We start from the raw sequence: 23,458 nt of genomic DNA on the forward strand, positions 1-23,458 counted from the left end.
CATATTGATGCTCTATTTATTAAGGGTATGTCGCTAACTAATAGATTGTGATACACACAAGGCAAGATTCAAATTACAAATACTTGCTTAAGCGGGCAAATAAGATGACCATTCAATAAATTTAAATTGACTAAAATAAATATTAATTATTTTTAATATTTTTAAGTTATAAAATATTTATAATAATAATTACTATGTATATTTTTTGTTTAAATTTTAATAAAAAATTTATATAATTTTATGTATTATCCCGTGTAGGACACGGGAACATACACTAATTTTTGAGCAAGGAAAGAAAAAAGGGTAAAATATTTTTTCTTTTAAAAGAAGAACAAATGGTAATAACAAAAAGAAAGAACAAATATGAATGGAGAAAGGACCCTACCATGTTACTGAGTTGAAAAATTGCAAATGAAAACAAAAGACACGCCGCTATTACCGCGCACTTCACTCTTGCAACCTCATTTCTTTCCATGTTACCAATCACTTCCTAATCACCCTTTTCAACGCCATAAACAACGGAAATTCTTTTACTTCTTTCTTTTAAATGATTATTAGCTTTCGTTATAAATATCTACCCAAGTATTCCAACTCCTACATCATCAGTAACACTTCCTTACTCGTTTTTGCCTTTTTATTTTTCCTTTACTCTGAAAGTGAGCTTTTTATCCAATTTGTTCCGCATATCATAGCAATGGCAGCACGTTCTTCCACCAGCTCCATCGTCTTCATTGCTCTCTCTTTGCTTCTTTTGCTCACATTCTCCAATGTGGCTGAGGTACTTACATAACATATAATAACTTACGCCTGAAAACACCTAAATTTAATTTCAAAAAATATTAGAGGTATTAGAATTTATTATTTTTGTTCATTACTTAGTCATCAACTTAATTTTTTTAGTTTAGTAATATAAAAAGATACTTTATCTCATTTTTTTAAACGTTGATAACTAATTAACAAACAAAAATAACATATTCTGATATTCTCACACTTTTCTTTAATTTACTTTGTTTTATTAATTAATTAGTCATGGCTTTCTTTCTCGTGGCAGCATTATGCATGCTATCAAATTAAGATGCCAGTTATTCTAATTCTTACAAAAAAATGTTTGTTTTTGTGTAATCCTTTTGGCCAGGCTTATGGAAGTGCAAGACTTCGCCCTTCAGGTATCTTATAGATTCACTAGCTCTTATGCCACTCGATAAGTTTGCTTATTCAAAATTTTGAAGGAACAAACTTTTAAAAATTTCACTTTCTACTCTCAGTAGCTTTTTTACCAATCATAATAAAAGTAAAATTAATTTTTAATAACAAATGTATTTATATTTCTTTTATTAGTGTTTTAATAACTCAACAAATGGTTTATATTTATGTGTATATTGTGCATGCGTCTTCATTGTTCTGAAATAGTATAAACTTACGCAACCTTAGTTAATAACCTTAGTTTTTTTGTATATATATCATAAAAAATATAAATTTAATAGTAATTAATTTTAAAAAAAAAAATTGGATCTTTATGATATGTAGTTATGTACACATGACAAGTGGTAGTTATAATTTATAAATTAGGTTTTTAGTGATTTTAGTTTGCTAACTAATAGTGGTAAGAAAATATAATTTTAATTATATTGCACAGATTGTAAACCAAGGTGCAGTTACCGTTGCTCAGCAACTTCACACAAGAAGCCATGCATGTTTTTCTGCCAGAAATGTTGCGCCAAATGCCTGTGTGTTCCTCCTGGTACATATGGAAACAAGCAAGTGTGCCCTTGCTACAACACCTGGAAGACCAAGGAAGGGGGTCCCAAATGCCCTTAAAACTTTAAACCCTCTCTTTCCTAATCATATCAACTTTATATATACAAGCTAATTAGTAATACTAATACCACATCAATATTCTATTATATATTTACAATGCCCTGCTTGGCAATAGAAGGGCACATTTGGCTATGTATTTTAGTTTTCCCTTAACGTAGAGGAAATATTAGAGCTTATTGTGTTTGTTGCTGCAATTATATTTTAGTAAATTTATGTGTAGTTATTTTTGTATAAAATTAATAGTTGATAACGGTTAAAGATGATAATTTAATCAAATATATTAAATTATTTATCGATTTTTAGTTATTAATTTTATATAAAAAATTATATGTGAATTTTCACTTTCTATTTTTGTCTTTGGCACATTGTCGCCTTTTTTTTTTTCAAAGCAAAAGTCGAAACTGTAATATTGATTAATAGTAGGCATTTGTCAAGTTTTTCAAGAATCAAGAGAGTAAAGAATTCAAGGCAAATGGCTCTCGGGTCATATTATAATTTGGAAAGAATTATATTTCTCCGGTATTAATTGGTATTAATTAATGAATTCTATCAATTTAGTATGGTAAATAATGATTGAGCAGATATTGTTATTAAAATTTAAGGACATACGAAAAACGTTTCTAAATTTTGGTTTAGGAAAAGGTATTAGAATTTTCTTTTTTAGTAAAAAATAGGATTTACTCGTTTGAAAGATGAATTACAAATCAGGAACCAATTAAGAATATAACCAACTAGAACCAATTAATTTTATAATAAGAGGTTTGTTATAAAAAAAATAACCCTTCACTATTTTTAATTTTTCGAATTTTAAAACTAAAAATACAAGAGAGATTGACTTGAGTTGGCTCATAATTTAATTAGTTCTTTAGATTTTTTCATTACAAAAAGATCATTACAAACACTATACTATAATAGATGGCTGATGCAAAACTGAAAAAAAAAACTCTCAAATTACAATTTACAAACCTAAATTGAAACAGAATAACTAAACAAAATAAAACTAATACTACAAGTAAAAAATGATGAATTAAGAATTTATAAATAAAAAACTAAAATCTCTTGGCGAATAATAGAACTTGAAACCATGTTTGAGAAATTTGTAAAATAGTGAATCAAGATAGAAGAGATAAATCAATCAAGAAACTGAATTCGCCATCACCAATTAAATTAGAAAATTAATCTCTAATTTGCAAAATGATCATAATATTACAACATTACTATCACAATAAAAATACCACAATGGATAAAAAAAAAGAATGGCACAAATTAGTCTAAAAAGGTACAGATTGACCAGAAAATGGTACCAAAAAAGGTACAAATATTATGGAAGAATCATCACATGGCAAGACAATCAAGACATTGCAAAATAGAATTAGTTTATTAACCTGACATCAATTATGATTGAGAAGAGGTAACTGCAGCTGGGCCTTTGGCCCCGTTACCTATCAAAAAATAAAAAATTAAAAAGAATAGGTAACCGCAGAAATTATTGTTCTGTAGAAAATGTTCGTTAGACCATTAGTCCATATAAAAAAAAAAAAATTGTCTTAGGCTCTTAGCTCATTTTTTAATCTTTGAACTAAAATTACTTATACTTTGTACAGACAAATTTTACTTTATATAAACTGAGGATATATCATATAAGATGTGATACTAACTTATTATATTAGCATGTTTCATCTTTTTAAGGTGACAAGTTATTTTGGCCCAATATCCTAATTCGAGCGACTGGTCGATCCGACGAGTACACGAAATTTAAATCGGGAGGCAACTCAAAACGCCACTTTTCCTCCCATGAGGTACCTGATAACTGGAGATAAAAGCTTTTTGAAATGTGAGTTTGTTCCTATAGGACTCGCCCTAATGTAGACTGTATAAGGGGAGGGTTTTACCCCTTTCCAGAGGTACGTCACTTAACCCTTATCCTAATTGACGACTTTGTACGAACACTGATTAAAGCGTCGGAGTCCATTTGCAGGTGGCATCCCCCCTCTTCACTCCACATCGTTAACTCGGGAGGACCTCGAGTTCTGACCTTCTCCTCTACACTCTGGTCCTGAAGATCCAGACGCATGAAGGTAATCCGAATCCAGTTTTTCCATCATTCCTAAGCATTTAGCACATCCGACCCGTTCGATACACGGGCAATCAAACACAAGTTATCCTATAATGAATAAAAAGATTAATTTAATTTACAATTTTAAGTATTATTTTTTGGATTATACTACGTATACACTAAAATCAGTTATTAGTATAAAATACATACTAAAATATAAATACATGTTAAAAATAAATCAAATCACATATATTTATACACAAATATATTGGTGACTGATTTTGGTGTACAAATAGCAATTTTGTCATTTTTTTAAACGAATTCCAATCTAACAATATATAAAAGATTGATACTTTAATATTCACACCCCTTCTAAATATTAAGGCCAATGTTACTATATAGATGGCCAAAAATTTCTACATATATAAATTTAAAGCGTTAAAATAAGATTGGACTTTGTCTATAATAATGAGATCCACACTTATTTAAGCGGACGAGTGAGCTGACTACTCGACCAACCCAAGTTGGTTAGCTTGTGTCTCATTTAAATTAGTTAATATTTCTAATTAATATTTAATGAAATCTTTTGTATTGGGCCAGTTACCGAAATTTTTGGATTGGACTTGGGACTAACCTTTTACTTAGTTCAATGTTTTGTTGCAGTGATAACAAATTTTAGGTTTAAAAATTATTATTAATTGATAAAATTAATAAAACTATATTTGTTAGAAATTTCGTTTTATCAATTTGAATAATATAAATTTAATTTATCCTATGTAACAAAAAATACTATGACTTTAAAACTTTATTTGGTAAAAAATTTTTTTCTTCGTACATAAATTTGATGTAATAGTAAAAAAAAAAGTTAAAAAATGATAGTAATAGTTTTTTTAACATAGAAATATATATTAGCATTTAATTGAGAAAAACTGTAATAAATCATGTAAAAGAGAGAATAGACATTATTTCAAGACTATTTTAAAGATATAGTATATTTGCACCATTATTTTTTAAAAAAAATAATGTAAAATACTTCTCATTTTATTTTTTGTCACTCAGGATAAATTAAATTTATATTATTTGAAATTATAAAAAAATCTCTTTAATAAATCAATCTAATTTTAATTTATTATATATATAATTAGAAAATTTTGTTCAAAACTTTTTTTCAAAGATAATAATATTTTGTAAATATTCATAATTATAAGGACAATTTACTCAAATAAATAAAATGGGTGAAAGCTTTACCCAAATACACAAAACAAAATTCTGTTACGTGCATGTGCATTTTGTCATTTATATGTAATCCGTGGGAAGCAACCACGGTTTCACATTTGAACATAAACCGTGGTAGCTAGCAACGGATTATGAAAGGTGGTTTTGTGAACGTAAACCGTAGCAGGTTGCAACGGATTACGAAAGAAAAAATCAATGCATAAACCGTGGGAGGCTACCACAGTTTATGAAGAGGGCGATTTAAACGTAAACCCCTATAGGTTATCACGGTTTACGTGTTAAAATGCTATAAATACATAATCCACTGAAGTTCCAATAATAATTATTGATATTCATCCAATATGTTTTCTTTTTTTGTATCTTATTAAAAAATAAAAAATTTTACTCCAAGACATACTGAAACCTTTACCCAAATACACAAAACAGAAATATATTACGTGCATGTGCATTTTTATTTTCACCTTTCTATGTAATCCGTGGGAAGCAACCACGGTTTATGTAAAAAGGTTTCTCATTTTTACATAAACCGTGGCTGCCAAGGACGGATTATGAATGATGGGTGTTGTGTGTAAACCGTGGCAAGCCACCACGGTTTACTAAGGCTGCGAGGTGATGATAAAACGTTGTGGGCTACAACGGTTTATGAAGTATTGGCCTTCCATCATTTTCACGTAATGTGGCCTTCCACCATCATTTTCACGTAATGATTTATCTGCTGAAAATATTGACCTTCCACCACCATTTTAAAATAATGTTCCATTTGAACCACCTATTGTATATATTCCTTCCAGTTTTTTCTTAGGGGTAAGTACGATTTTGGTCCCTTAAGTTTAGTGCCAGAATCGAATTCGTCCCTCTTGTTTTTTTGCCATTAAAATCGTCCTTAATGTTGCATTTGTATTTAAGTTCGTCCTTTGTAATTAAATTTTCTTTTTAATGACAATTCTACCCTTTTCATTTCGCGGGAAACGCTTGGTTTCTTTTATTAGATGAGAAACCCTTAACGTTTCTTATTCACAACGCTTGGTTTGTTATTCACAAGGCTTCGTAAAGGAAATCCAATACATTGTGCCCTAACCCAGAATCGGAGAAGACCGTAGATTTTGATGGATTGAAACTGAAGAGAGGAGGCGAGATCGAGGAACTGGAAGAAAGGGACGCGAGGAGTCGCTGGAGCATTACCAATAGGGTTTGAGTAGGTATGTTTTTGTTCCTTCTTTTCAGTTTGGTAGCTCTCGCTGCAGTGGGTATTCTCGGGTTAGATAACTTAGGGTTTGGGGGTGTGTTTATCGTTGGAATGAGGCCATGTGTGTGGACAGTAGGGATTAGGTAGGTCCGTCTATTTCATATTCTATATTAATCTGTATGTGTTGTTGTACTCTGTTTCAGGGTGTGGTAGAAGAGGATGGGTTATTTTAAAATGAAGGTTCACCATGGAGGATGGTTTACGTATAAGAACGGTCCATTAGAGTATGTGGGAGGAGAAACAACGGTGATAGAAGAGATTGACGGTGATCGGTGGTCTGTATTTGAAGCGTATGCTGAGCTAAAGCAACTTGGTTACGTCGAGGAGAATATCCCATCATTATGGTTCAAGGATCCAGTTGCTGAAGACATGGAGAAAAATCTGAAATTGTTTAAAACTGATGCGGATTCCATTGAGATGTGTCGAATAGCAGAGTTGAGAGACCATGTAGATTTATATGTTGTCCATAAGGTTCAGGTTCAGGAGGAAGAGATGTTTCCTGATGTTGGCTACATTGATGTTGGGGATAAAGATGGGATGGGTGACATTAGTGAGGGGCAGGAGCTGGTTCCGTATGGGGGAGTAGATGAGGGGGAAAAGCAATCTGAACCATTTGGTGCTAACTCTGGGGCAGAGGACGACAATGAAGTTGGGTATGATAAAGCTAGTGACAGTGACAGTCTCGATTCGGAGTACAATCCATCTGGGGAAGAGGACGATAGTGAAGATGATGTGCACTTTACTGATAGTGATGATGATGTTGATCCTGAGGTAAGTGGGTTTCAAGATGTGAATGTGATGAGTAAAAAACCTAGGGCTGTGAAGAAGAATGCTTGTGCAAATGAGCAGTTTGAGAATGTTGAGGGAGGAGACAGTGATGACTTAGATTTCGATCACCAGGTTGGGTCTGATTCAGAGCATGAAGGCTTCACATTTCCAGTTCACAAGCTTAAGAAAGATATGAGTCAATACAAGTGGGAAGTTGGCACTTTGTATGCATCTCGGGAGGAGTTCAAGGACACTGTAACTGCTTATGCTGTGCATACGGCAAGGTCAATCAGGTTTAGGAAGTGTGACTTGCAGAGGGTTAGGGCTGTTTGTTCGGGTGATTGTCCTTTCTGGGTGTATGCTGCAAAGGTCAAGGGTGAGGAAACTTGGCAGCTACGCAGCATGAACTTGACACACACATGCACACAAGCACACAGGGTGGGAATCTTACATTCGAAATGGCTCGGCAAGGCGTTTAAGAAGAAGGTTGAGTCAAATCCGAAGGTGAAAATAAAGGAGTTGGTTTCGAAGGCACAGAAGAAATGGAACTTGACTGTCACTAAGTCACTGGCCACTAAGACCAAGCAGATTGCACTTGATCAAATTCAGGGAACCTTCCGAGAGCAGTATAAAAGAATTTACGATTATGGACAAGAGCTGATGAGGGCAAATCCAGGATCATCCGTTCGCATACAAGTGCAGAGGTCCCCAGATCTTGACAGTGAAGCACCAGCATCATCAAGGACCAGTTACTGCATCTTTCAGAGGATCTATGTGTGCTTGGAAGCATGCAAGCAGAGCTTCCAGCATTGCAGGGATTTCATTGGCCTAGATGGCTGCTTTTTGAAGACACCCCAGGGAGGACAGCTGCTAACTGCAATTGGGTGGGATCCCAATGACCAAATGCTGCCGATTGCGTATGCGGTTGTGGAAGCCGAGACGAAGGACTCCTGGAGTTGGTTTCTAAGTCAGCTTGCATCTGATATTGGGCTGGATAAGATGGGAAGATCTACCTTCATGTCTGACCAACAAAAAGTAAGCAAAGTACACTAAATTTATACAGTGAATCACTTCCATTCAATTCTCCCTAATTACAATTGCCTTGATTTCATGCGTGCAGGGTCTGTTGCCAGCATATGAGGAGGTTATACCTGGTGTGGATAATCGGTTCTGTGTGAGACACTTGTACAGCAACTTCAGAAAGAGGTTTCCAGGATTACAATTGAAGAAACTGATGTGGAAGTGTGCTAAGGCAACTCACTGGAGGGATTGGGAGAGGCACATGGCCGAGGTGAAAGCTGTGAATCAGGAGGCCTATAGGTATCTAATTGCTATCCCTCCTAGGTATTGGTCTAGATCTAGGTTCACTTATAACTCTAAGGTAGATACATTGGTTAATAACATGTCCGAGAGCTTTAATTCTGCCATTGTTGATGCTAGAGAGAAGCCTATAGTCACCATGTTAGAGGAAATAAGGGTAAAACTAATGATTAGGTGGGCAGAAAATAGAGAACTTGCACAAAATTATTTAGGGACAATCTTACCTAGGATTAGATTCAGGTTGGAGAAGAGATCTAGGTCAGCTGGGGATTGGAGACCATACTGGTCTGCAGCTTCGAAGTATGAAGTGGTGAACGGATTAGAGAAGTTTGCGGTGGACTTAGGATCCCATGAATGTTCATGTAGAATTTGGCAGATGAGTGGCATACCCTGTGTCCATGCTATCAGTTGCATCAAGTTCAAGGGACTAGACATAGAACCTTTTGTGGCTGGGTGTTATAAGAGAGAAGCTTACATGAGGTGCTATGACTCAATCATACATCCCTTGAATGGAGTAGATCTTTGGGAGAGGACTGCACACCCTGATGTTATGCCTCCCCCCTATCGAAGGCCTAGTCACAGGCCAGTGAAAAAGAGGAGAGCAGCTCCTGGAGATGAAGAGCAGAGCAGCCGCACTCAACTATCAAGGAAGGGAGAGACACAAAGGTGCTCTCTGTGTGGTTCTGTTGGGCACAAAAGAAGCAGATGCCCTAAACCTATTGAGGAGTTGGTATGATTTTTAATTTGTCTTTCTTTTATTAATTGTAGTCTCAGCTATTGTTGCTATCCCATTATTAAATTGTATTTGTTTGTGTGGCCCAGCAGTCAAAGAACAAAGGAAAGCAGCAGAAGGGAAGCACCAAGACAAACCATCTACCTGCCAAGGGAGGAAGGAAGACTGCCTCTTCCCAGCCCAAAAGGAAAGTTGTTTCAGCAACTCAGCCACCCTCTGCAGCCCAATCCAACAATGCAGCTCAGCCCAAAAGGCCTAGAGGCAGGCCCAAGGGAACTACTAAGCCCAATTCCTCAACCCAACCTGCTCCACAGCCCAACAAGGTTGCCAGCCCAACAAGTTCAGCACCTCCTTCATCCTCATCACAGCCAGCCACCAGAACTATTCCTTCATCTCAGCCTACCCTTACTACATCTTCAAGCCAACCTGTTGGTCACTTCTCTGCCAGGCTCTCTGGAGCACTTCACATCTCTCCAAAGAAACTGAAGTTAATGGCAAAGCTGCCTCCAAGAAAATGGGGAATGCTTTAGGAAAAGGAAAATGGGATATGCTTTATTTTGGGTTATGTTGTCTTTTGTGTCTTCTGTTGGGTATTTTGTGCATGTTGTCTTATTTTGGGTTATGTTTTTGTGAACTTTGCTGGGAAAGTGCAGTGTGACTTGTTAGCTACTTCTTGCTATGTTATGTTTCTGTCAACTATGCCTATGAGCATCTATGTGTTGTACTTGGTTGCTGGATTGGACCAGCCAACCCTTTTTGGATTACCTATGTGCCTGAAACACTTTTTATTATCTATGTTATTTTGACATTTACCATATTCACATGAGATTGTCTTTGATTCAAGTTTGTTATATTGTTAGGAAATTAGTCAGTAATGAAAAACAGGTAATTTACCATATTCACATGAGATTGTCTTTGATTCAAGTTTGTTATATTGTTAGGAAATTAGTCAGTAATGAAAAACAGGTAATTTACCAAGCAGAAATCAAATTCACATAATTGTCATTTATACATGTTGAGAAACAATTCAACATAACACATTCATACCAGGTACATCATTGTCACCTAATAACTTACCACCAAAACACTTCTCACCAAAACACAGTCAACAAAACCAACCCTAAAAGAATTTACCAACAGCAACAGCAGCATCATACCCAAACACCTTTTTCATAATAGGTTCAATGGAATTACACACTTAGGCCTAGACATAGAAAAATTCTGCAGCAACAGAAACAGGAACCCAGCCCACCCAACAAACCCTAACAGAGCAACGACCATTAACTTCCACTCTGCCGCTCTCGTCCTTGATTTCAGGGAGGCAACCTTCTTCTTCATCCTTGCAATTTCTGGGTTTCCCACCTCTGTCTCCGGGTCTGCCCAACGAAAGAAGTTGCAGCCTTCATGCACCTACATAAAATCACCGTCTTCAATCTCCACTCCTCAACCCAAATTACTCAACTCAGAAGAAAAGAAAGAAAAACAAACCCCATAATAAACACAGCCCCAAAATCTGCGCCCGTAGTTCTCCTTGGTCCCCGAAGTACGCAGCACCGGCCTCTCACCATGGGAACAGAGCAGCAACGCACCATGCGAGGGAGATTTGCTCCGAGACGACATCGAGCTTTCGGCAGCCATGGCGTTCTCCCTCCTCGACGTCGACGACGGTGGTGTCGGCAGCAGTTCCAGAATCAACCAACTTGCCCTTCTTTTTGGGGGTTAACATATGCCTATTGCCTTTATTTTTATATAACCATTCTTCTAACTACCCTAACGATGCAAAGGGCATTTATGTCCGAAAAAAATTTTAAGGGCGAACTTAAATACAAATGTAACATTAAGGACGATTTTAATGGCAAAAAAACAAGAGGGACGAATTCGATTCTGGCACTAAACTTAAGGGACCAAAATCGTACTTACCCCTTTTTCTTACTACTCTATTTTTATTATTAAATTTGTATTTAACATTGTGTGCAGTATAAAATCTCAGTTTTAATTTTATTTTTTTCTATGTGATTTCATTTTTATAGAGTTGCTATTATTTTTATAGTTAGTTATAGCAAGTTCTTGACTCCAATAAAAGAGAAAGAAATTTTAATAGAAGTAAAAAAAATAAAAAGAAGCAACAAAATATACATTGACACACATTTCACATTTATTTTTTATTTGTATCTACCATATCATACACAATAAAACAGCAAACACTAACTACACAATAATTTGGAGTAAAATTTTTTATTTTTTAATAAGATACAAAAAAAGAAAACATATTGGATGAATATCAATAATTATTATTGGAACTTTAGCGGATTATGTATTTATAGCATTTGAACACGTAAACCGTGGTAACCTACAGGGGTTTACGTTTAAACCGCCCTCTTTATAAACCGTGGTAGCCTCCCACGGTTTATACATTAATTTTTTCCTTCGTAATCCGTTGCAACCTGCCACGGTTTACGTTCACAAAACCACCTTTCATAATCCGTTGTTAGCTACCACGGTTTATGTTCAAATGTGAAACCGTGGTTACTTCCTACGGATTACATATAAATGACAAAATGCACATACACGTAACAGAATTCTGTTTTGTATATTTAGGTAAAGCTTTCACCGATTTTATTTATTTGAGTAAATTGCCCTAATTATAATATAAAATAAGAATAGCAAAAATATAATATAATAAAATTTTATTTAACAAAATCAATACAAATAATAATTTTTAATAAAGAAAAATTTTATATTGACATAAAAAGTATGATATCAAGTTTAAGTCCAGAATTTAACTAATGTTATAGCCGAACACTCAAAAAAAATTATTAATACTAATTAAATCTAATTTATCTAATTTAAAGGATGCAAAAGTAGTAAAATGGTTAACATTTTTTACATATATACTGTTTCTCTCTACAACAATTCAGATGGTGGCCCATCAATAATAATTTGTTCATTAGTGCGGGTTCCATTATTATAGACAAACTCCAATCTCATTTTAACACCTTAAATTTATACATGTAGAAATTTTTAGCCACCTACACAGTAGTAGCATTACCCAAATATTAATTATTTGTTCTATTACCTATTTTATTATCAGTATGTATTTTATTTATCATTACAAACTTATATAGATAGATATTTAGAGACTGATATTCATCTCAAATATGATACAATTTGCCTTTTTCTATATGATATCTCTTCTATCTATCTGAAATATAACCAATAATCTATAAAAAAAAATATTAAGTACTAAAAATACTATATAAATTTTAGATATACACATTATAATATCTTAAACAATCTTAAAAAAAAGTTCGAAAGTCACCAAACTAAATTCATCCATTATGATACCATAACTCAAGTATTCATTTGTGGATCTTCCAAACAAATACAAAAAGCAACAAAAGCGAGGCAACCACTATTTATATTGGTCCCAACCCATACAATTATAATCAGCTAAAAATTTGCCATGCCCAGCAAGACATAGCAGCGGCTGCGGATCTTTTATCCAAAATGGATTGGGATGATGAAGTGTTGAAAGTGTCATTTACCCATCTTGTCCCACAAAAATAAAAATTATTTTTAATATAGTAATAAATACAATATTTAATTGAATATTAAAATTTAAGATGTATTACAATATTATAGATGTACAAAAAATATTAATACAATATATAAAAAGTTTGGTATTGCAATTTAACACGTGTTCAATACATATCTTATATGTTGGTTAGAATATTAATATGTGTCTAATACGTATTTTGTAAATTAATTTTTTATCTATAAAATTTATCTAACTGTAATTATATTAAATAATTTTATTTTTTAAAAATATTATTTTTATTGATATAATATTACATAATTAAATATAGATTCTGCCAGAAAGACAATAGACTATTTGTATAATGGGCTATTAAGTTATAAAATGAACATCTCCATACTATTAGAATAACTATCCGAGTACTAGAGATAATAAACATCTTCCCAAAAAATTAAACTAATTTTGGAGTTCACCAAAGATCAAATTCTTGATTTTTCGGATCTAGAATTTTAATACCATGTCATAATACCACTCATCCCATTTTAACTGATGGAAAAAATAACACTAATAGTTATATCTCTAGTACTCCGTAAACCTCCATTGTTCAGATTCTCATACTTTCCCATTAAATATATATATATAAAATTATTTTACAATAATACTACCAGTGACCTGTATCAAAATTAAATTGAAAAAACAATGCCCATTTATGAAGTGACGTGGACATTCATTTCACCCCTCACATGTTCCAGTATTCCAGTGTGACTCTTTGTCCCATTCCATTTCTCATTCTTTCTACTGTTCGTCGTTGGCCTTCAAAGGACCACACCCTCTCCTTGTGGTTCTCAATTCTCTTCTCCAATTTTCTTGGCCTTCACACTCTCTTCTTTCATTTTCTTACTCTCTCTTTCACTCCATCAACCTAATTTATTAGCTGCTGCTTCTTCTCCTTCCGCACAAATTCCCTCTCTTTTTGTTTCCATAGGTAATTTCCCCATCTTCCCTTTTCTTATTGCTTCCCCAATTTATCTTATGATGTTCTTTGTTTCGATGATTCTCTAATTTTGCTAGTGTGGTGTTGTAGTGGTGACTCTGAAATTTGAGTGAACTTGAGATATGGCTTATGTATCTGAATAGTTGGGAAAATTCATCTGCATTTGAAGTTTTAGCTTCAAACTGGAATTACTTGTGATCATAGTAGTATTAATTGATTGATTGATTTCATTGAATAATCACTTAGGATGATATAGAGAAATGATGAGGTGAATCACATGCTGATCTGCTCTACGGTTTTAGAAAATGAAATATATAGTTATATACTTCCAACTATAAATAACTGTTTGGAAAATTTCAGACTTGCCAACTAGATGTAGCTGCTACCTGCTAGCTAGTATTTCAAGCATTTGATACTATCTTTGCCGCTTGGATTTTTCAACATCTAAATGTTGGAAAAATATTATTAAAATCTAGGGTATTAGATATAAGTTGCTTTGGATTAATTTCTGGAAATTCTGGAGACATGAACTACATACTGTGTTTTTATTAAATGCATATTCTTTGAAGAAACATTTGGATGAGGTTGGGGCTAAGGTGCCCTTTGAAAAATTTATAAAAAGGGGTTAGGGAGGTAAGATGCAGCAGATTGCTGCATAAACACTAACTATTAGTAAATATTTGAAACAACACAAAGTGAAACCAAACTTTCAAGATTGTCATAGGAGTCTTCTAAGAAGTCATGCTTAATGTTGACTACCAGTTTTTTCGGCACTTGAATTACAAAATTAGTGGCATTGTGATTGGTATATATGATTCTCAACAATATAACACACAACTTCACTTATACTCTAATCTGTCAGTTTATTTTATCAATCAGACCCCAGATTGTATTTTCTTGAATACGAATTTGTCTCTGTATTTCTTTCTCACAATATGCATCTTTTTTAATGGAACTTGTAGTTCCTTAAAAAAATGGATTGTACTATTACTATCTACCATTTATAGGTAGGTTCTATGTCCTCATGCTCGTTTGTGATATTCTTCTGCAGAACTGAGATATTTCAAGTGTGATGAAGACCAGGCATACATGATTCTTTTCTTGATATTCTGATGGCACTTACTGCAAACAAAATTTCAAGTGGTCCTATTGTGACTCATAAAACAACTCTTTGTAGATCACACGAAAAACATTCTTCTTCCATGTCCACAAAGATCAACAGAATACAGCCTCCAGGGAATGGATTAGAACATGGATATATGAACCAAAGATGTTTCCTCACAGGGAGATCAACCTTACTCAATGACCCGGTTTTGATCGTCAATGGAAAATCAGATAGGTCAATCTCAAAAAAATATTCTATCTTATGTAAATCACCTGGAGCAAACAATACGGAAGAGAAGGATCGTGTTACAACTTATGCTGACATTTCTGATTTAACTAGGTAATAGAATTAAAATATAATTAAGGGTAAAGTATAACTTTTATCTTTGAAGTTTGTCAAAAGATTTAAAAATACCATAAATTTTACTTTGTTTCAATTTTGTCCCAAACTGTCCCAAAATTTATCGATTTGCATCAAATATACCCTGATAGATAAATTTTCAAAAATTTAAGGACTAACCAGCAATAATGCATGACAACTATTTTTGGTTTGCTTGTAGTGATGGTTGTTCTTGTAAAATTGTTGCTGAATTGGTCCTAAGCTTTTTGAAAAATTGGCGTATATTTGATGCAAATCGAAAATTTTTAGGACAAAATTGAAATAAAATAAAACTTAGGATATCTTTAAAATTTTTGCAAACTTCAAGGACAAAAAAATTTACTTTACCATATAATTAACCATCCTTCTACCATTATAATTCTTCCGTAATTTCTTATGCCTGGCCTAGTACCCTTTAGTTATTGCATTTCAGTTGCCAATTCTATCATATGTCAAACTAGCATTTATCTTTCTCCAACTTTTGATGATAGCATGTAAATTTATCACTATTTCATATTTGAGTATTCAAACTTAAATGTTAGAGATATTTTTCTGTGTACAGCAGACATACCAAAGATGAGAAAATTGATCGCATTCATTCTGTTCGTGGCTTGGCTGAAGCTTGTAAGTTCGTTCATAATGATGCAAAGTACGTCAATGAAAGGGCTCGCAATGACATTGTCTTGCTCTCACGGTACTTCCTGTAAGCTGTATTTAGTCCTATGTTTTTTTGCTTGAAACATGCTCTAACTATTGTTCATCTAGCTGTCTTTTTATCACACTATCTGATCAATTGTATAAATGATGTGTTTGGTCTAGATATTTTGATAATCATGGCTTGCAAATTTCGATATGGGACTTATCTGTAGCTGACTTCAATAATGCCTCTCACCTCAATGTCTATCCGTTTTATATATTGTATTTCCTATATACATATAAGAGTAAGAAATGTAATCGAGTCCTAGGCAACGAAAATAATTTTAAATTATTATTTTGTCAGAGGCATAATGAGGTTGGATGCTCGAGCGCGCCAAGATATTGCTTTTCTAGGCACAGAATTTCTCAAGCTTGATGGTTAGCCAATTCATTTGTTTTAAGCAATGTGATATTGTACTGAAACATTGCATCCTTATTCATACAATGAAAGTTGAAATAAATGTTTCATTAGAAGTGATACTTGTGTAAATATACTTTCTAAGTGATACTTGTATTTCATTAGAAGTGATACTTGTATTTCATGTGAGGACAGCAATGTCCACCCATAAACCTAGAGCATCCCCTCTGCCCAACCAAAAGAAATAAAGAAACAAATAAGTCAATTGAGATTGCAATTATATATAGCAAGCACCTTCAGTTTGAAAAGAGATTACGTTATTACTTATCGAAGTGTTTTTCTTCGAGCATCTGGGGAATATTGAAGTGCTTTACAACAAAATTCCATGTGCATGGATCTTTTCTTCCTTTTATTGCTTCTGAAGAGGAAGGATTCAATAGGTGCATCATCTTTATGGATGATTCTATTCTTACATATATTTTTCTTCTTATTTTGCTGTGTAGCTCGGGCTAGAGAGGACACTGAGAAAATCGATCGTGATGTCAAGGAGAAAGCTAAACGGCTTAATAGCATTGCTGCTGTCTGTATCATCTAGAATCTTCACATTTTTTGATTGAAGATTGCAGATTGGTGGTATACTTTGTCCTGGTTTTTCACTCTTTCTTTTAAATGTGCTGCGCAGATAATAAAGGATAAAGCTCGGTCCAGATTGAAAAGTGCTGCTGATGAGCATTGGAGTGATGGGGCCTTAGAGGTGAACCTTTTATCCTCTTAGTTTTCCTTTTTCATCCGAATGATATGCTTGGTTAATATGATATAAGATTTTTATTGATATAATTTGTATCAAGTGATTTTGTCTTTGATACATTGCCTATCCCCTTGTCACTATTCTACACTCACGATTTGTTGGTTAAATGTGTCTTAATTGTTGACATAGAAGAGAAATTCTTCTAAAATAATAATAATAATAATAATTAAATAAATAAACCTTGTGATTGCTGTCTTGCTGAAGCTCCATTACTTCTATGGAACAAAGAAACAAATTCATGGGTGGTCATAAATATGAAATCTGTCCTGTAATCTAATTTCATGGCTCGACTTAGGTATGCCTAGGGGGTGGTATGACTTGAAGTTCAGTCTTCCCTAGCTATTCTTCATTAAGTTAAAAGCTAAAGCAGCCATATGGCTACTTTGTATAATCCTGTAGTCCATTAATTAAGAATTCGAACAACTATAAAACTGTTTTCGTGATCAGTACAAATTATTTTGTCTTCCCTTGGGGCAATAAAAAGTGTTTCTTGTGTAAAACTATGACTATCCCATCCCATTAGATCTTAATATGAACCTCTAGATCCTTTTGCAAGATTGCAGCAAGAGAAACAAGTGTTTGATTGTCTATAGCCAAAAATACAAAACCCCTTTTGACATAACCTTTGAACTATCAGGCTGATTTACGTCTTGCTGATTTCCGTGCTAAGCAGCGTGCTATGGAAGATGCCCTTATGGCCTTGGAGGTAACATTTTATGCTCTACAACAGTTTTCACTTTGGAATATTTCTCTTTTCTACTAGGCTGCATTTATTTACATGCACATGACACTGAAACATAGACACAGACACACAAGAACATATTTGACAGATGAGATATGGATAGAGACATTATGTCCTAGAACACTGAATTAGTGTATTTTGTGTCCTTTCTGGCAAGAAGGACACAAAGACACTGGATGGGGACACAATTTCTTTTTTCTATTTATTGTCACTATTAATTTTTCATAATTATTTTTTTTACCATTTTATTTTTCTTTCTGAATTTTGTGTGAAGAAAAAATTTAAAGTAAATTGGACTTTTATTATTTGTTCTATCTTATATTCAGTTTATTACCAAACAAAATATAGAAGAACTAATTTTTGTGTCTTTGTCCTTTGTGTCCTGTTTCCAATGTTCTGTCTTGTCCTGTTATCAAAACCAAACTCAGCCCTACTTATTGTTACTGACAGTTGGAACTATTCTGCTTAAAATGAATTCTACTTAACTTGTTTTTGAAATATCATGCATATTTTGTTTGAGCTCCCAGTTAAGAAATTTATTTTGTATTATGTAAATATTGCAGTTCATAGTAAACATCCATGACATGATGGTGAGCAAGATGTATAAATTGTAAGTCAAGTAACTTCAAATGCCTTCTTCTATATAATAATAAGCACTGAAAATTTGTTTTCTGATGATATTGGGTGCAGTCCTCTACGCAGAGATAAAAGATCTCTTTCAGCTAATAATAGAAGAGGTCGTATAAGGCTTGAAAAGAATGGAAAATCTGTAAATTTCCTCCCCGGGGATGTGACCACAGAACGGATCGCTGCTCTTCAGGTCTTTTCATGTTTGCTGTTTTATTTTCCTCATTACGTATAGATCAATTTCTGTAACCGAATTGTATCAGGGAAAGTATCAATCATATGGTAAGATTTTAAGGTGAACAGGAAGCTTACTGGATTATGGCATCAGCACTATCCGAAGCAGATGGAATTGATTACACTGACCCTGAAGAGGTTTGATTCACTGTTTATTTTTTTTATTGTCTGATTCTAGTCACTAACTCAATATGCAAGTAATGAGCATTGATTTTTTTTGCGCTTTTTTTTTAAACCTGGAACAGCTTGAGTTGTTGGTTACCACTCTTATAGACCTTGATGCAATGGATGGTAAACAAAGTGTATCGTTGTTGGCGGAGTGTTCCAGTTCTCCTGATGACAGTACTCGGTAAGCTTTGTCTGATATTGGAGTCTTTCAAGGAATATGATTGCATTGCCTTGTTTTTCTCCAAAAGGATCAATTTTTTGGGCTAAAAATACCTGGCTTTAATTCAACTAGTATTAATAGAATTAGCTTGGTTGGCTTCATCGTTGACACGTTGTGATCCTTCTGCTACAAAACAAAAGTTACAGATTATTCTGAAATTTTAAAATTTCCCTTTCACTATGTCGTACAATTCTGAAAATGCAATCATAATAAAGCAAAAATTCCGTTGATTACTTGTAAAGAAATATATAGTGGTGGTGGTAATAGTAGTAGTAGTAGGAGGAGAAGAGAAACATTAAAAGCAACCTCAATCCATATTCATTTATATTCTTTTCAAATGTTATGCGTTTCCAGACGAGCTTTAGCCAATGCACTAGCAGCAGCACCATCCATGTGGACTCTTGGAAATGCTGGGATGGGGGCGCTGCAGGTTGGTATATGCGAATCTATCATCATCTGTACTGTCGACTACTATTAACAGTTTCATCATTTTTTTTCTCCTTTTGGCAGAATGATTTTTATTGTCTTTGGTTCATGTTGCAGAGACTGGCAGAAGACAGCAACCCAGCCATTGCTGCTGCGGCATCGAAAGCTATTTATGAACTGAAAAAACAATGGGAAATAGAAGAAGGGGATAGCTGGAGGTTTATGATGGATGAAAGCATCATGGAAGAGAAAGAGGGCACAAAATCAGATAGTGAGGAAGATACCAGATGAAAAAATATATATGGAAACAAACATTGCATTGTACAGCATAGATGCATCCCACGGATTGGATTCTAACTAGTATATTAACCCCAACATGATCACTAGCAAGTGACCATTGTGCTCCTCTAAAAGGGTGTGTTTGTGAGTCCGAGGTTTAAAATTAAAAAGGAGAGCAGAGAAAGGTTTGTAGAATGATATTATTTTTCAAACTTTTCCATTCCCTCCTTTTTTTTTTCCTCCTCAACCAGGAACACACCCTAGGATACCATTAGATTGGTGATATGCGTAATAAAATGCAAAGCTTTCATCACAATTGCTTAGATTTCAATTTATAAATGTGCTTGTTTTCATGTAAGTGTTCTATATGTACAATGTACTAGATTAATTTCTTCCCACGGTGTTGGTTGATATAAACGTTATTATGGAAAATGGGACAGCCTGTTTCAACTTTTTTTTTTGTGGTTTAATTGTTTTATTAGTCTCTATAATTTCACTAAATTTGTAATTTAGTTTTTATACCTTTTTTTTTCTTTTAATTAGGTTTTCACATAGTTTTTAATTTTGTAATTAAGTTTTTTTTTTCGTGTCAAAAATCTTAAAATTAATTGAATATTTTTTTTTCAAAAAATGTGATAAAGATTTAAATTTTTAATTGTGGGTACCTTACAAAAAAAATATTCTGTTAATTCTAACATTTTTTACCATGACAATCATCTAATTAGAAAATTAAAAATTCTAGAGATTTAATTAAAAAGGAAAAAGCATATGGATCTAATTGTAAATTTGGTAGAAATTAAAACTATAAGAATTAACAGAATAATTAAGACTTTTTTTGAAAAGAAACATATTGATTCATCACTGTTTTAAGAATTATGACCATGTTTCGCCCAAAAATATAACAAATCTTATGACCCATATGTGCCTAGCTTGATAAAATGAAAAATTACATCTTAGACAAAAAATAATACTTGGATATCGAAGAAAATGATTTTGTATAATTATTTGCTTAGATGACTTTACGGTACCAAATCATCCAAATGAAGCTCTTCTAATTATCCTTCACAGTAACAAACATTTGTCAACCCTCATTAATTTGAACCTCCCCCATTACACTATTCATGTCAAGCATTAATATAGAGAAACCCCAGTTAGGTGAGAGTGGGGGCAATCTTTTTTTTTTTCTATGTCATAATTTAACAAAAACCCTAATGATGGCTAGCAAACGTGGCTTTAATGCCGCCATCACCTTCCTTAAATTTGATTAATTAATTAATTAACTAATTGATCTATAAGTTGGGGTAGACTATTGTGATTAGATTACATGGTTAACGAGATTTTTCGCTTTTCTTAAATCTAAGAATGAGCTTTTCAAAAGCTAAAAGATAAAGGGTGAGACCAAAATAAAGCAAAAGGTGAAGGAGGTAAGACTATGATCCCCACATAACATCATTTCCAATCTTTATTGAATTGCAAAAGTCCTTAAATCACTGTCACAGTGCCCCCAATTGATCCAACTCCCTCCCCTCCTTTTTCAATTCTCTTTTTCTTTCTTATTTAGAATTGTCATCATACCATCCACTATTTACACCGTTGTTCCATCATTCCCATTTCCCACCCTTCACTTTAGATTTTTTTTAATAGGCAGGATCCCAAGTTACCCCATCTCTTTTGTGTGTTTCCTGAGCACAGGTCGGTTTGGTTCGGATTTATGGTAAAACTAAAATTGAATCGTAATTGGTTCGGTTTGGTTTGTATTTGTATTTTTTTTTATATATATTCGAACCAAACCAAATCGATTAAGAACGGATTGGTTCGGTTCGAATAATTGGGTACCCGATGACTTTGAAATTAAAAAAAAAAAACAAATTTTTATCTTAAAAATTCAACGAGTACAATAAACATGTAACATCAATAAAAATAATCCAAACATGTTAAACACCAAATACATTAAAAACTAAATTCATTAAAATTCAAACATATTAATAATGAATAATCATTGTCTAATAGAAAAGTCATATATATTTTTTTATTTTTTTTATTTAATTAATATATGATCGAGTTCGTAGGTTAGTTTGAATTACGCACCCCAAACCAATATCCAAACCAATCACTAACAAAAGTCATCGATTTGGTTTAAATTAGACCCAATTATCCGTTAATTTCAAAACCAATTTAATTGATTTAGTTCATGTTCAGACGGATAATCGAGTACCCACTACCCATACAACCGTGCTCACCCCCCTAGTGTTCCCTACTATCCTACCCAAGTATAAATATCTGATAAGGAAAAAGTTTTATTTCATTTACATAAAATTTAATTTTGATTTATTATCATTTGCAAAGGTGAAACATACATAAATCTAATAAAAGATTCCCATTTAATACAAAAAAATAAAAAAAAAGGCTATATTTGGACACAACTACAGCTAAACTATAAATACGGTTATCACACTCCCCATAAAATCATACTTACTATGTGACAATCTTAAATATTTTTTTAAGATTTAAATAAAATGTGTTTCTAGACATATATTAAGAGTATAATGATGATTTTTTTTTAAAAAAAAATTATGTATTTAATGTATTAAAAACTTTGTAACATATATTCCGTTCCCATTTGAGTTCACATAAATCGTTTAAACTATGACTTACATAAAAAAGTCTTGCTAACATGTGTATGAAGAATTATAAATACAATCGTGTAATCTCTTAAAAGAGGAGGATTGTGTGTATCAACACAATGACCGTGTGAGTTTAGACATGTATAAAATTAAACTAATTATACTTTGCTGTTTAACTTGGAATTTTAAGTGGATAAAGAAATCAAATAAAGAAATAAAAGAAAGAAACTCAACAGTATAATATGGAATTGATACATTTGGCCGAATAATTTGGATGTTAGAGAATAATTACTCGATGGTAGAGCCTTAACTGCATTGAAGCAATGATGGCAATTTGAAAAAGGAAGAGGAGCTTAGTGAATAATGAATGTAGTAGTTTTGTGGCATGTAAGAGCGTCGTATTAGGTCGTTTGTTCAGATATTGAAATTGAAATTAAAGAATTGAAATTCAGTATTAAAATTTTAGTATTGTCAGTATTTTTAAATAATAAAGACATAAATTAATAATATTTTAAAAAAATATTTTTATTTAATTTTTTAAATTATAAATTTATTATTTAATTTTTATATTTATCTTAAATTAAATATAATATTAAAATATAACTCAATATATTTTACACTAATACAAAAATTTAATTTAGTTTTTATCTTTCAGTATTTTTTAAATTTTTTAATTTTAATCTCCGTTCCAAAGGTGGCCACAGAACTAATTAAGTGGGCTTCGGTAACCTTTACATAGATGACTTACTAAGCCATTTTCATGGCTAGTGGTGGGGCCCATCTTGCGCGTGAAATGGTCCAAACCAAATTCATGGAACTATAAAGCTGTCTTTGCTTGTCTAGTGGTCTTTATTTATTTATTTATTTATTTTGGAAATTTTTATTTAAGTAGCAAGAAAAGAAAAATTATACTAAATTTGCTGTATGTACGGATACCTGTATTTATTTCCCAATGGTAATCAAATAGAAGGAAAAAGAATCACAATTGTTGGACTGGTGTTGGAGAAAAGGAAAAATTATCTTTCTGCTTTTTCTTTTTCTTTTTCTTAATATTAATTTGATTTGATTATTATTGCTCTTGATATAA

General features: G+C 33.0%; 2 protein-coding genes across 5 annotated transcripts; both read left to right on the forward strand.

Moving 5' to 3' along the window:
* Positions 1 to 599: 599 nt before the first annotated feature.
* LOC130941749 (protein RSI-1-like) lies at positions 600 to 2,027 on the forward strand. Its single transcript, XM_057870327.1, has 3 exons — positions 600 to 778; positions 1,136 to 1,166; positions 1,637 to 2,027. The coding sequence occupies exons 1-3, from the start codon at positions 695 to 697 to the stop codon at positions 1,816 to 1,818; spliced, it is 297 nt and encodes a 98-aa protein (XP_057726310.1). The 5' UTR covers positions 600 to 694; the 3' UTR covers positions 1,819 to 2,027.
* An 11,437-nt stretch (positions 2,028 to 13,464) lies between these two features.
* On the forward strand, positions 13,465 to 20,199 carry LOC130941281 (senescence-associated protein AAF, chlorolplastic). 4 transcript variants are annotated; one of them, XM_057869720.1, is made up of 13 exons: positions 13,465 to 13,697; positions 14,758 to 15,150; positions 15,752 to 15,892; positions 16,190 to 16,263; positions 16,747 to 16,823; positions 16,926 to 16,997; positions 17,689 to 17,757; positions 18,357 to 18,403; positions 18,484 to 18,613; positions 18,724 to 18,792; positions 18,900 to 19,003; positions 19,397 to 19,472; positions 19,586 to 20,199. In XM_057869720.1, the coding sequence occupies exons 2-13, from the start codon at positions 14,819 to 14,821 to the stop codon at positions 19,757 to 19,759; spliced, it is 1,365 nt and encodes a 454-aa protein (XP_057725703.1). In that variant the 5' UTR covers positions 13,465 to 13,697; positions 14,758 to 14,818; the 3' UTR covers positions 19,760 to 20,199. The 4 variants fall into 4 exon arrangements, with proteins under 4 accessions (XP_057725703.1, XP_057725705.1, XP_057725704.1 ...); XM_057869722.1 differs by having other exon boundaries at positions 15,752 to 15,883; XM_057869721.1 differs by having other exon boundaries at positions 15,755 to 15,892.
* Positions 20,200 to 23,458: the final 3,259 nt, after the last annotated feature.

Source organism: Arachis stenosperma, chromosome 7 (genome assembly GCF_014773155.1).
Source record: "Arachis stenosperma cultivar V10309 chromosome 7, arast.V10309.gnm1.PFL2, whole genome shotgun sequence".
In the NCBI taxonomy this organism is placed as follows: Eukaryota; Viridiplantae; Streptophyta; class Magnoliopsida; order Fabales; family Fabaceae; genus Arachis; species Arachis stenosperma.